At 42.2% G+C, this 15,083-nt stretch overlaps 1 protein-coding gene across 1 annotated transcript in view; it reads right to left on the reverse strand.

The window, feature by feature from the left end:
* The window catches only part of PDE11A (phosphodiesterase 11A), a 426,109-nt gene that overhangs the window by 15,288 nt on the left and 395,738 nt on the right, over positions 1-15,083 (reverse strand). Inside the window, exon 19 of the mRNA XM_065929000.1 lies at positions 14,867-14,950. Coding sequence (XP_065785072.1) covers positions 14,867-14,950 — 84 coding nt within the window. The remainder of the gene's footprint in view (positions 1-14,866; positions 14,951-15,083) is intronic.

Raw genomic sequence — 15,083 nt, forward strand, 5'->3', positions numbered from 1 at the left:
GATGCAATGTACCTTGTTCTTTGTCTTTCTTAAAAACTGAACGGCTGTTAAATTATCCATTTATCTTCCTTCAGATTTTCTGTTCAGTTTCTCAGGCCCTCTCAGGGCTGTCTTTTCTACCTTGCTTGCTGACTTTTCATTCCATTTCCCCTGTTCTTAGAGACATCTTGGTTCACCATGCTGTCCTTCAAAACAAACTCCTTGCTTGCTGTGTGTTTGAAATCTGCATCACTACTCAGACAGATATGCTTTTTAAACTTTGTTCCTTCAGGACAGCTTTGAAAACTTGGCGATAATATGCTTCAAATTTTATACATAGGTAGCAGAGTGTATCAAGACAAACCCTACACCGAACGTCAAAGTCTTGGTTTCTAAACCTAGCTTTGCCACCATCAAGTCAGGTCACAAGGGAACTTTCAGGGTTTCACTCCCCTACAGATGATCTGCACATTTGCTTCTAAGCAAGCATTTCGGTAAGACAACAGTGTGTTGCTTCCATTTCAGGTGACTCAATAAGGACCTGAGGTTTGTACATTGATGCCTGCATACTCAGCCTCTCAGGTGGTAACAAGGTTCTATCAACCAGAAGCCCAGATTTGAAGGCTGAAAAAAAATCTAAACTCTGTTGCTTAATATCTGTATACTCCAGGGCATGTTACAGGAACTCTCTAGCTTCAGTTTTCACATCTGAAAAGGGGGGTGGTAGTAGAATCTATCTTGATATGGCTAAGAAAGTTAAATCAATCTTGATCAGAAATGCTAAAGTTTCCCACAGGGCAACTCAGGAGTGGTGGGTTATATCAGGCATGCAAAATCTTCATAGCAGCTTTGTGATAACATATTCCTTCCCCATTCTTGATACTGCTAAGAAAATTTAATCAGACTTGGAAAATCAGTCTAGTGCCTGGCACACAAGAAGTGTCCAGGAAACGTTATTGTTATAGATTTACTACATCTCAGTGAGACCCACAGTTCGCTAGTTTTTTATCCAAAGTTCCAACCGAGGCTACTGAGGCTTAGAGATGCTATTAATGCTGATAACAACAATAAAGGCGCATATGTATGAAGGGCGTTAGCATGTAAAGTTTACTTTTCCAAAAGCATTTCCACAAATCTCGTCTCCCTTGGTTCAGACTCTTGGAAAGGTTGATATTAACTATCATCAATTCCATTTACTCCAAAAAGAAAGTCACTTTGTAAGGCCAAATGCCTTAGAAATGTAGCACAGTGGAGTTATTAATACTTTCACAGTCAAGCCTAAAACCCGGGGAGATCACCATGAAAATAGTGTGGAGGATAAGGAGCTGTAGGTTTCACTACAAGTAAGGAGGGGGGATTTATAAAAATGTTCAGCCTTTGTTGTTCAGCTTTTCTCTTTTCCCTCTGCCTCCTTCTTCTCTGTATGTCTCTGTTGCTCTCTTTCTTGTGTCATATTAGGTTTTTCAGCTGTTCAGACCATCTGTAGCATGATCATGGGTGACATGTGAAGTCAGGGACTTGGAAAATCATTCTCCCTCTTCTGTTACTTTCTAGTTCTGTGGCTTAGCCCTTCCTTTGCTGGTGGGAGGCATTCATTCGCTGAAGCTCCCCCTAATTCATTGGGGTGACTCTGAGCAGCAAGTATAACCTCCCTAGCTTCTCAGCCATGAAATAAAGACGGAAATGCTAAAGCCCGCCACAGGGCAGCTCAGGAATGGTGGGTTATGTCAGGCAACGCGGAAGGCACGTGATGCTGGGGAAACGCAAGATCTTCCTAACAGCTTTGCAATAACCCACTCCTTCCCCATCCTGTTGCTACGTTGGCTGCGTTGCTGATGGAGGAAGCCCCCAGGGGTCTCATGGCAGGCAACTGAGTCACAACCTAGAGACCCCTGCTCTAGCTGGGGCAAGGCAGAGGTTGGGGGCATGCAGTGTGCGAAGGCATTACGGCTGAGTGAGAGACACAGGGAATGCAAATGAGAATAATGTGCTAATAAAGGAAAATGCAGTGGACCCTGGAACCAGGACATCTACCTCCGGGGGGCAGCTTGTCACCTGAGCAGATTCTTGCAGTCAGAGAAGGACTTGCTGGAGAGAAGAGGGAAGGGTGGGCCTGGCAGAGGCAGCTGTGTGGGCAAAGACACGGGCATGGACTCTGAGTAGCGGAGTAAAAAAGCAAAGACATCACTTTGCCAACAAAGGTCCGTACAGTCAAGGTTATGGTTTTTCCAGTAGTCACGTGTGGATGTGAGAGCTGGACAATAAGGAAGGCAGAGCGCCGGAGAATTGATGCTTTCGAACTGTGGTGCTGGAGAAGACTCCTGAGAGTCCCCTGGACAGCAAGGAGATCAAACCAGCCAATCTTTAAGGAAATCAACCCTGAATACTCTTGGGAGGGACTGATGCTGAAGCTCCAATACTTTGGCCACCTGATGCAAAAGACTGACTCATTGGAAAAGACCCTGATGATGGGAAAGATTGAAGGCAGAAGGAGAAGAGGGCGACAGAGCTGGGTGGCATCCCCGATTCAACGAGCATGAACTCGGACAAACTCCAGGAGATGGTGAGGGACAGGGAAACCTGGCATGCTGCAGGCCACGGGGTCATGAAGAGTTGGACACAACTTGGTGACTGAACAACAATAACATCGGTGGGCTTGTCCAGAGCAGAGGGCTCAGGGTGGGGGGCGAGGAGGTGGGCATGGGCAGGCCAATGTGCCAGCTTAGATTTTTTCTTCTTTGATGGGAAGGGAGGATCTGAAGGGCCCACAGTCAGATTTCCCCTAGGAAGATAAGGCTGGTGTTGCAACGATGGAATCTAGAGGACGAGAGTGGGGAGGGGCTGTGAGCCTGAAAAGGTCTGAGTGGAGGCCACTGGCAGCGGGGCGGAGTCAGGAGAACCCAGGATGGGAGGTCCCAGAGGAGGAGAAAATCATGTAGCAGCTAGAAAGTACTGGAGAAGGAAAACATCAGGCATTAGGTCCTGTTTTAGAACCTATTTGTCTTTTTGATGATAGTGGAGGCTTTCTGAAGTTGTCTTTTGTATTTTGCATCTCCTGTATGCTCTGAAATCCTTTTTCAATTCAGTGTTTTGACTCACTTCCATCCCTTCACTTTGGAAGCTCTCTTCAAACATGCTGTGGCCCTAATCTGTTAGCATATATTTAAGCACGCAGCACTGAAAGACTTGTTCTGGGCAGTGAGTAAAGTGGGGCGGGGGAGCAGGAGAGGCTGTGATTGTGGTGGCCGTGGTGGCAGGGGCGGGGGGTGGGGGGTGCTTCATCTGAAGGGCGTTCTGCAGGGAGCCAAAACTCTCATTGAGGGAATCCCAAGTGCAGAGAGAGTACATACGGGTCTTCTCTCTGTGGCTGTTCTCCTTCCTTGAAGAGGAATCCCACTTTTCTGCCTCTGGGGCTATCTGGCCTCTGGCATCTTGAGTGCAAAGTAGGGCGGAGGGGGGAGGTTTGGGGAGGCCTCCTGGGGTCAGTCCGTCATTCCGCAGACTTCTGATTGCAGTCACAGTTTCTCCCAGTTAGTGCTCTGAGAGAAGAGCCCTCTGGACTCCTGAGTTGGCAGCGGCTGCAAAGGCTATTTACCTGGCTGTGTGGCGAGTAGGAGACGCCAGGGACCCCATTTCCAACCTCTCTTTGTTTCCGGGCTCAAGCCTCAGTCTCTTTACCGTGGATCGAATTGTGACACACACCCTCCCCTCAAAAAAACAGAGAGAGATGCTGAATTCCTAACCCTGGTACTTGGGAATGTGACCATATTTGAAAATAGAGTCATCGCAAATGTTATCCGGGGCTTCCCGGGTAGCTTAGTAGTAAAGAATCCATCTGCCAATGCAGGAGACGTGGATTCAACCCCTGGGTGGAGAAGATCCCCTGGAGTAGGAAATGGCAACTCACTCCAGTATTCTTGCCTGGAGAATCCTATGGACAGAGGAGCCTGGTGGGCTATAGTTCACAAGGTCGTAAAGAGTCAGATATGATTGATCGACTGAGCATGCACACACAGATGTTAACAAGTTAAGACAAAGACATACTGTTTTAGGGTGTGCCCGAAATCCAATGGCTGGTGTCCTTATAAGAAGGTCATATGAAGACACAGGGACGCAGAGATGTGGGAGAATGTCACATGAAGACAGAGGTGAATATGGAAGTGACACAGCTACATACCAAGGAATGCCAAGGGCTCCAGAAGCCAGGAGAGAGGTATGGAATGGATTCTCTTGCAGAGCTGCCAGAAAGAACCGGCCCTGCTGACCCCTTGACTTCTGACGTCTAGTCTCCAGAACTGTGAGAGAGTAGATTTCTGGTGTGTTAAACCACCCAGTTTCTTGTATTTTGTTAGGCAGCAGTAGGAAATTAATAGACTCCCTCTTGGCTGAACTTGGACCCTTGACATCCTGAGCCTACTCTTTCTGAAAGACAGATAAGTTCTCTTCCTATTGATGTCCCCTTTTGCAGACATCCTGGGACATAACTTCCTTTCCAGCCTCCAATTTTGAGGATATTTTATGCCCTCTTACATTCTATTGTCTTTGAGATTTTATATCTTTTTTTTTTAAAGAAATGCAACATTACTATTCCTAACCACACTTAATAGCATTAAATAAGTCAATAAAATATTGAACAAAAGTATCCATTTTATAATTATCTCAATTAGCAAAAACAACAAAACAACCAAAAAAAGTAGGAAATGATTGAACCAATTGTGACAAGTCACTCTTTGGAATTCTAGGCTGCCATTTCAAAGGATAATATGAAAATTATGTTAGGCATTTGGAAACACATTTTGAAGTTTATGTTAAGTGGCTAGAGCAGAAGACAGTGGTGTTCCTGGATGAAAATGTGTTTGCATGTGGACAACAGCATGAGGGGGCATCACAGGAAGAAGAGGACGTAAGTCCTGACTTATCCCCACAGTCTGCTCTTGAGGATTTAGGTATTCTCTGAGGCCATGTATATTTTCTCTCCTGACACCCTTGATTTCCTTCTGGGTTCTCAACAGCAAATTGTTAACATCCTTACTTACAGACTGTTCAAGGCACTGTAGGCTTTTTCTATCATGTTCCTTAAAATTCTTCCAGCCTCTTTCCATTTCCCAAAAATGTTTATATCTTTAAAAATTTCCAGAAAAAATTTTCCTTTGTTATTTTATTAATGGAATTCTCAGAAGGATGTGGAATAAACTAGGGAGGTCGATCTGCCATTGTTAATTGGCAACATCAACTCAGTCGCAGATGAAAGTGTTTGGTCAAGGACAACTTGACATAAGATCTTTCTGAGAGAATATTTCCCTGGTAACCAGCTAAACAGAACCTATTAGCTCATTCAGTGCTCTAGGAACTGCTCTCTCTAGAATCTCTACTCAGCTCCTTGTATCCTCCCCTCTGAAGAACTCAGTTTTATTTTGTAAATGGGAGGTTTCTGAGGTACAGCACTGCTGGACAAAAATGGAATTGCCTTTCACTTCCTCGGGGCAATGTGGTGGGAAAGAGCAGAAAAATAAGGCTGAGAGGACTTGGCTTTGAAATTTTGGCTCTGCTGTGTACTAACCGTTTCACTCTGGTTAAGTCCGTTAGTTTCAGTAGGTTTTAATTTCCTCATATGTAAAACTTAGACCATAGATATTATAGGATCCAGAATGAAGTATTTTCTTCCTTCACAGAGTTGGGGTCAAATTACACTGTATGTGTAAAAGCAACTGGTAAACTTTAAAATTTAAGCCCTTATCCAGTGGCCACTAGAGTCAGTATTCAATAGGTGTCTGCTTGCTGAGATAGTATATTCAGGGACACCTTTGTGTCTTTTTGGACTTCAATACTGAAATTCTTTTCCAAAAGCTCAGTCTGTTAGACATGTTTAACTTTGTTTTAGACACTGCCTAACAGACTCAACATTTTAAATTATCATCTAAAATGAAAAACAGTGAGCACTGCAGTTGGGCTGCCACGTTCACAGTACATGAGGTTGAGAGCCTGGCTCCCTCTGATCACATTGTCATTTAGCATCTGCTTGTTAAGATGAGGCAATGTACCTTGAGTGATTTATTTAACATTTTACAGCTGCAGCTCTGATAACTAAATATAAGAGTAGTGATAGCTGATGATCCAGATATTGCCTCCTTGAATTCTCTTAGGAAACATTTCAAATAATATAGAGGATTCTGTTTGGCAACAGCGTAATGAGAATGCTTTATGTTTATTTCATGCCTCACTTCCCAGGAGCAAAAACAATGCTGACCCTTTAAATGAACATTAAATTGCAGAAATTTTGGAGAGGCACCCTTAGCATGCAAAAATCAATCTTTAAAAGAGGACTTGATTCATTTCCTAGTGAAAAATGAAAGTTTTCTTCTCTCTCTCCCTCTTTCCCACCCCACCCTTTTTTCTTTCCTTCCTCCCTCCCCCCCCCCCCTCCTTTCCTCTCTTAACTTTCTTCCTTCTTTCCATTTTCTTCTTAAGGGAAGATAGGCCATGAAGAGGTAAATCAGCATTTAAAATATGCTTTCTAGTAGAGGAACTGGAAAGTAACTTAAGACAACATTCCAAGCCTTGTATGGACTTAGGGTTAAGTGATTTTTAGCTTCATAAGTTCAAAGCAGAAACATTTTTAAAAGGAGTTATTTATGCTGGTCAGCTGGAGAGGGAGAATTAGATCTTATCTTAAATTCTACCCTCAAAAGCCTTATTAGGGAGTGTATTAGAACTTTTTTTTTTTTAACCAGATTCCAGCATTTTAATATAGATTCATGATGGCAGTCTTGGGCTCATAAAATGCATATGAATAGAAATTGAGTCCCACTGTATAAATAAAAGGTTTTAAAAAGCTACATGAAATAAATCAAAGTCCATTTTGTTTACAAGAAAATATACACAGAGCTGGTTGCTTTATCAAATCATAGTCATTTTTTGGAGGTGGAAGACTTTGTCCAAAATCAAACAGTCTGGCATGTCAGGTATTCAGGAAGAACCGTGAGATGTAGCCAAAGGTGTGTGATGCCTTCACTGGCCACATACCATGCCCGATGCGAGGAGTGACATGAACTTGAATGTTCTAATAATGAGCCCTCTCGGCTATTCAGCACTTCGTCCTGCAGATCACATTGCTATTTCATGTTTGTATTGATACCTGTCAGGCACTGGAGGATCTGAAAAGTCTTCTAAGTCAATGGAAAGTTATATTTTAATCATGATAATTTAGTGTTTTATTGTATTGTAATTTCATGAAATTGTATGTATATACATACCTTCTTGAAATCTGTGTACATGTGTTAGCTCTCCCTATTAACTTGGATATTAAAATAACTATATTTTCAGCCAACGCTGGAAGAAAAGAAAATTTTATGTATTTCCTAGTTGAAAAAGTTAAAGCTCTGAAAAATTCATGGCTATAAATGGGTCTTTTTACACTAGAATTAAGGGCCAATTCAACCATGATGAGAACCAAATCGCTCTCTAAAAAGATAGCATAGGCCATATACTTCAGATTATGGGCACGAAGATAGCAGTGCACACTCTGATGAAAGGTTTTATGTATTTATAGATGATAATTTAAAATGACACTATAACCCTACTTCGTACATTCCACTGCTTGTTAATTCTGTGGTCCCACATTGCATTATTTACTCTTCTGTTTCTTCACTCATTTATTCAACCGATAGCAGTTTGAATATACTGGGCACTGTTCTGGGAACCAGGAATATGGTGGTTCAGGGAAACTAATTTAATGCAGAAGAAAGACAGAAAAGACAGAAAGATGACCACAACACAGGGTGTTGTATGTAGTTATGAAGAGATCGGTAGGATGCTGTAGTCATGCTGAGGGGAGTAAAGCTCTCTCAGAGGAGGGGAGAGCTTGGGATGACTTCTTCCAGACAAAAAGAAGAGGGTGGGAGGGATAAGCAAAGGTAAAGGAAGACAGTTGAGAGGGTTTGTGAGGCCTGTGCTTTGGGGTAAAAGTGCCTGGTGACATGACATGAGGTCAAGAGGCAGGGCCTCAGAACGAGATGGCTAACCCAGGAGTCTGGGAGGTATCTTATAGATGGTGGTAGTAACCTGAGGTTTTTAAGCAGGAGAATACCATGATATAGTTTTGTTTTTTTTTTTTTTTTTTTTAATGAAGATCATTTTGGCAAAAGTTGGGGAGACAGGGTATAAACTACATAAAACTGATACATTTGAATGTGTATATTTTCTCTTCCATTTGTATTTGACTAATAGTACATAGAAAATTTTGAACAGGTTTTACTATCAGCGCTGAGACTGTGTTATAGCATCAGATAGCATTGTCCTATATGTAACAAGGAGAATTTGAAAATATCAAACCAATATATTTTTGTTCTACTTGAACCATGATGCCCATGGCTCCCTGCCCATCAGCTCAGCAGCCTTTCCTCCTCTCAGCAAGTAGTGGCTCCCTGCTAAAAACAGCAAGCTCTCATCACCCAGCTTTCAGAGAGAATAAGTCTCAGTGCTGGTTTTGTGTGGAGAGAAAAGTGAAAGTGAACGTGTTTGTGACCGCTCCCCCCTCACCAGACTCCTCTATGGGATTCTCCAGGCAAGAATACTCGAGTGGAGAAGGCTATTCCCTTCTCCAAGGGATCTTCCCAACCCAGGGATCAAACCCTGATCTCCCGAATTGCACACAGATTCTTTACCATCTGAGCCACAAACAGGATTTCTAAATTCCAGAACTCTTATCTCTTAAGAACCAAGCCTGGCTAAAGCAGATCATCAAGTGTGACTACAAAGCTCTCGTGTGGGGAGCATAGAGGAGACCATGTAAGCAGAGTTCCATCAGACTAGGAAAAGGAAATTCATAAACTTCCCACTCCTGTCTTAGAGAAAGGAGAGGAGGAGAGAAAGAGAAGAGGAGAGAAAGAGGGAGGAGAGAGAGAGAGAGGGGCTGAGGTGGGGCATGAGATCAGATGTGAGTGTCCTGGCTTCATGCTCCTTGGGGGGTCAAACCCTGAAGATGAGGGGAAGGCTCATCTCTTGAATCTCAGAGCCCGATTCAGGAAACTGACAGAACTTTCTTAGAAGGAGCTGGCACCACCCTGGCGGCATACTGGAAAGGACTGTGGAGGCTGCTGTGTGAAGGCAGGGTGAAGAGAAAGTAACTGGGGTTTCTGCAGGGGTTGAGTGATGTCAGAGAACCAGCCGCTGAGAGCTGACCGGGAAGCAGGTGGCGGCTCGCCATGGTCTGCAGAGACCAGAGCTGCGGCGGCCGGAGCCAGCGGTCAGACCCTGCAGGAAGTGCTTGTGGCAGCCACCCCGCAGCCCCAGAGGCCAGCCCCGCATCACACCCAGAACCCTGACCCCGCAGGCAGCCGCAGCACTCGGTCCCTCTCACCCCCAGTCACAGAACCGTGACAAGGACAGGTAAGCTCCCCAGCACCTGATGTCAGCTGGGGAGAAGGAAGGGTTCTCACTGAGAATAATTCACATTTTAGTCTTCCCAAGGACTTGTCTTAACCAGAAAGAACTGAGATGCTTTAAAACCAGTCCCTCAACACCCCCAACCCATCACCAGGAGAAGGTGGAGCCGGATAAATTATAGAGAATGAATATAGGAAGTTATTTTCTTCCCTCCCTCCTCTTCTTTCCTTTCTCCCTCCCTCCCACCTTTTCTTTCTTCCTGAGTTTTTGGAGTTATGTCATTCCACATATGTCCCCCACTTTGTAGAGACAAATAAGAAGTTTGCCTTAACTATTCCTTTCTCTCGTTCATAGGAATACGAAATGTCTTAGAGAAAAACATTTATAAGAAACTGATTTGAGCGGTGTCCTACTTTTATTAATTACGTGATAAAATTGTTCCCTCTTTAACCACATTCCATTCCTTGTAGGCTTTTAAGAGGAGAGTTCTAACTAGTCACTCTGCAGCTCACTACTTTTTCTTTCTTTTTTTTTTTCTAAATTGAACACAAGGCATGGACCATCTGGGGAACATTGAGTTGTTTTTGAAGTGCATTTCTTGGTATCCAGAAAAGTTGTCTTGGTGTAGCGCCGTACTTCCTCTTTTCCAGTATATCAATTCTAACTCCCAGGTTCTACAACTTGAACTGTATTTTAAAGATTTTTTTTCCTCCCTTCTTTTCAGAGAGCATGTTAGTAATTGCATTAGGTGGAATGCATTTTCCAAATCAACCCTGACAAATGAAGGCAGAAAAAAAGTCAGAAGTTACTATAACCATAACTTCAGAAGCCCTGCCTGTTGCAGAAATGCCTTGACATTTTCACAAAGAGGCAACACTCTTGCCAAAATCTTCTTTAGCAGGAGATCATTATTCCAGCTAGAACCTGGCCAGGTCAAGTTCTTTTTTTGTTGTTGTTATTGTTGATCAAATACTCCAAAATCAAGAGCCAGTTTGGGATGAACTGAAAATCTGATTATGTTCATAACAAAAATTAAATCCCTCAACCTTTAACACACAGAAGATTTATAATGATTTACAGTGCATCATTGAAATTCTAGGTGCACTGAAGTTTGATTGAGTCGAGAATGGAAATGAAGGGCAAAAACTTGGCCTGCCATTGCACAGACAGGCTCAGTGTGATGCTGCCACATCAGGTTTTCTGTTTATCCCTAAGGCTGGTGCAGCAGTGACTGCAAAGTTTGATGTCATCTGGGGTTTTTTTCCTTCGTTCTTTTTTTTTCCTGTTTTTTCTTTCTCTAAAGAAGTTGAGCAGCAGGCTAATGGATCCCCAGCAGGGTGCAAAGACAGCGAAAAGCGGGGGAATCAGATGTCAATGTGTTCCTCCAAGATTCCCTGCTAGGACAGCTAACTAACCAGGGCTTTAGTCTTCTCTTGGGGAACGCGCTTTGATGGTTCCCTGCCCACTCCTGGCTTCCTATATGCTTCCTGATTAAAATGCTGTCACATATAAATCATGACTTCTGGGACCATTTTCTATTTTTTTTTAAGGAAAAGTTTGGAAACATTAGATTAAAGAGATGAGCACGTTCTAGAGAATTTTATGTGCACATATAAACGTATGTATATAAGCACATCACATCTCCCTACTGTAGAACCATCCATGTGTCTGGGACTATTCTCTGCATGTTCCTTCCTGACCCATTACTTTATGAGGTATGTTTATATATTTTCTGTCAGTCACTTTCAGTCAATCACTAGATTACTCTGGAAAGTTCCTGATGAACAGATTTTGAAGGGTTGAGGGGTTCTCATTGTTTTCCTTCAGCATAAGCACAAGTTGGGACTTGAAGTTGTCTCAGAGGCAAGAGTTTCCATTTTAAATGCAATGGACATTCAAAATCTACCAGTGTACTTTTGTGGGTTCCCACCTAGGCACACAAATAAAGAGCCCTTCAGGTACCACCGAGTATTAATAATCTACTCTTTGTTTGGAGAAGAGACAAAACTCAGCAAACTGGAGTGGAAGTGGAAAGTGCTTCATCTATTTTGACCAAGCAAAACCCTCTTAAGCTGATCTACCCAGTAGAAGTCAATGAAGTAAAAAAGCTGCCCTAGAACCATATCTGTGTCCCCTGCCGGGCTGCATCTCCCTCTTCACCCCCACAAGCCCCTTCCCGTCTGGGGCTGTCCCCAGCAGCCTCAGCCACACAGTGAGTTTGGTTAGCTTCTCTCTTTGCTGGCCCTCATCTTTCCACATTGCTCTGACTGCAAGAAGGTTTCTGATCATGATGTACGTATCTGTTTGCTTTAGGCTCTACGTGAGGTTTCTTGCCACTCAAACCTGCTCTACCTTAGGGTCAGGGCTCTGGCCATTAAAAGGTCTCATAGTTACTCTTCTATATCATTTTGCCCTCTGCCCAGACTAACTCAGCAAAGCCACACTGCATTCTTATGTTCCATAGGAGGAAGATGATGTCATCTCTCACAGTTTGGGGTTCCTGCCAGCTGCATGCTTCCCCATTTGCCTTTATCCTCTCAGACTCTATTAATGTACTTCCCCATTAAAAAACCTAGGCTGACCTTCCAGCAACAACCTGAATTCCTGCAGACATTTTGACATTTGACTGGCCTCAAGTTAGGGACCTTCCATGCTTGGTGAGTCATTTCCTCAAGATTTTGTGTCTTCATACTCATGGTGATTCCTCCCCACTGACTGATTCCATTTCCATTGCAGAGCAACAACAGTTAATGTGAGATTATCCAGTTAAATAATGAAAAACATCCAGGTGCTCAAGATGGGACAAAATAGGGATTCTCAAGGAGGGTAATTAAAGTCATTCTACAAGGTTTCAGTTTGAGGGCTTTTTGAAATGTTGATTTCAAAATTAGATCAATTTATATATTCATATAAATATGTATTTATATGAATATATAAACATATTCATTTGTCTATAACTTAATATATAAATATTATATGCAAATTCTATATATGTAATTTATAAATATTATAAAGAATTTATGTGAAATACATGAGGTTTTTAAAAAATAAGTTATGAAAAAGAGCATGACTTTCATGCTTTGTTCACTGAGAAGATACAGCAGCAGGTATGAATATGAACGTTTATAAACAGCTTGTTCCACATTCCTCTTTAGATGCTGTGACTTTCCCCATTTGGTTTAGTGAGAAAAGATCGTGGGTGAATATCCAACAGAGGTGAAATGAGGCGGAAAGGCCACTACAGCAAAACCAAGGCCACAGATGAGTGGGACACAATCTAATTTGGTGGAAGTGTCACTTGAACTTTCTAATGTCAGTTTCCTGTGGATAAAATTAGCAAGTGTATCTAATATCACAGCTAGGCAGTAAAGTAAAACATGTGAAAGATCAGGAATGATAGATAATATGGTGGGGTAATATTACCCCCTAAATTCTGGAAACTGCTATTTGCATTTTAAATTCAAAATAACTTACTTTTTAACCTGAAGATTTTAAACTATTTAATGGGAAGTATAAAAATAAGCCCAAGTGATTGTGAACCAGCAATGAAACAGTTAAATTAACATGGGAAAACACACAAGAGTCCTTTCTGGCATTTACGGCAACTAATCATGTAGGAAGGGTGTGTAGAGTTGAGTTCATTTCAAAGTAGCTTTGCAGACTAACAACAAAAACTTATCAGCCACACAAATACATGTCTTCATACTCCTAAGCTTTACCCACAGTAAAAGGAATTTATTAATTGCAAGAAATTCATCTCATTTATTGCCTAAGAATGCATAGGAAAGTGAGTAAAATTAAAAAATAATTCAACATGGGTAGTCAAGGTCAATTTCACAAAGCAAAATATACCTGACCCAACAGCTATGGGCCTTACACCTGGCAACCCAGCTTATTCAGAGATACCAGAGGAGTGAGGATGGTAGAAGTGGATGGGAGAAAAGAGAGTTGAGGATCTTCTTATAATAACATAGACATTATTCTTGATATTTCACCCAATCTTTCATTTTTAAATAAAAGAGCATTATGTCCCATGTATAAGTAAAATAATTCATTTTAGATTCTTTTAAAGCTTTACTTCTCTGATTTTATGCTATCATGTACTTAATGGATAATATAAAACAAAAAAGTTATTTTTGTTTTTTATAGTCATTAAAAATTACATTTCCATCTTCAAGACAGTATTCTATGTTTTTTTATTTTTTAGGATAATGTGACAGGGCTCAGCAGTTCCTAAAAGTGCTGGAAATGAAGTGGTAGATAAGCCTGAAACTTAATGGTTGTGAAGTCCTTAAAAAACAATACTGTGTTTTTAATGGAGTTAGAGTGAGAAATGAAGCTGTTCTGCTTTCCCTGCATGTGTTTCTCACTCTGAAGTCAAAAAAGCAGCTCAATCTGATTGAGGTAGGTAGGGGGTAAAGAACTTACCAGGTTTTTCACATGAGAGCAAATGCTTAGAAGTAGGATTAAAAGCCAGTGTACACTGAACTGTGAGTGTTAACTGATGTCAGCCCAATCCTACTCAGAAAGAGGAGTGAGAACACCAGTCTCCTTGCCAGAAGCAGGGTCTCGAACCTACAGAGCAGAGCTGGAGACCACCTCACTCAGCGTTCAGTGGGTGTCGTTTGTCACGCATCTCAGACAGAGGCAGATATTTAAGATGCAAGAGGCTTTACAACACCCTGTGGCCCAGGCCATAGGGTCAAAGCAGAAAACTATGTTTCATGGAACTCTCAAGTCTCACATGATATTAATAAAAGAAAAATGGTTTAAAAAAAAAAAACAAAAACAAAAAACACACAACTAAAACTGAAAGAGATGTCCATGGTCAAATGTTTAAGAAATTCAGATTTAATCAAGGTTAAACATATTTCTTTCCTGGAGTACTTTTCCGAGCCTTCAGTATTTTAACATGCAGGAAAAGAAAGTGAAAGTGATAGTCGGTCAGTTGTGTCTGACTCTTTGCCACCCCCTGGACTGTAGCCCACCAGGCTCCTCTGTCCATGGGATTCTCCATGCATGAGAATTCTCCATGCATGAATACTGGAGTGGGTTGCCAGTCCCTTCTCCAGGGGATCTTCCTGATCCAGGGATCGAACCCAGGTCTCCTGCATTGCAGGCAGATTGTTTACTGTCAGAGCTACAGGGAAGCCCCAATTATTGGGCCTGAGACCTCTTTCTAGTAACATATTCACTAGGCTATGGATTGACACTTCTGTTCCTTAGGGGCACAATTTGAGAAATACTGAGATATAATATTATGATATTTGGTTTATAGATGAGGGAGTTGAGGCCCAAGGAGAACTCGGGCCTTTGGGTTCCGAGTACTAAGTCTTCTCAGTGGACTGATCAGAAATCCAAGAAAAGATAAGCTGCAACCACCATTCCTGGCAACACACATACCCTGGGAGGGTGTCCTAAAACCAATCCTTCTGAAAATGCGGTACATACTTTTCCTTCCTGGCTCGGTGAAGACACACAGACCCTCTCGGGTCATGATTACCTGATACAAAGGCATACAGATGCTATCAATCCACTCCAGTTGCAACCGAGGCAGCTCATCCTTCCGGTTCCGATCAAAAATAGCCTGGAATGGGGGAGGAGAGCCTTGCTTTATTACACCAGAGACTTTATGGGTGCTTTGTCAAACACTTGGCCACAATGATCCGATTTTTACCAACTGAACACTTCACAAATCACAATCAACCTTTACACGTACT

The sequence above is a fragment of the Muntiacus reevesi genome, chromosome 3, assembly GCF_963930625.1.
Source record: "Muntiacus reevesi chromosome 3, mMunRee1.1, whole genome shotgun sequence".
Taxonomy (NCBI): Eukaryota; Metazoa; Chordata; class Mammalia; order Artiodactyla; family Cervidae; genus Muntiacus; species Muntiacus reevesi.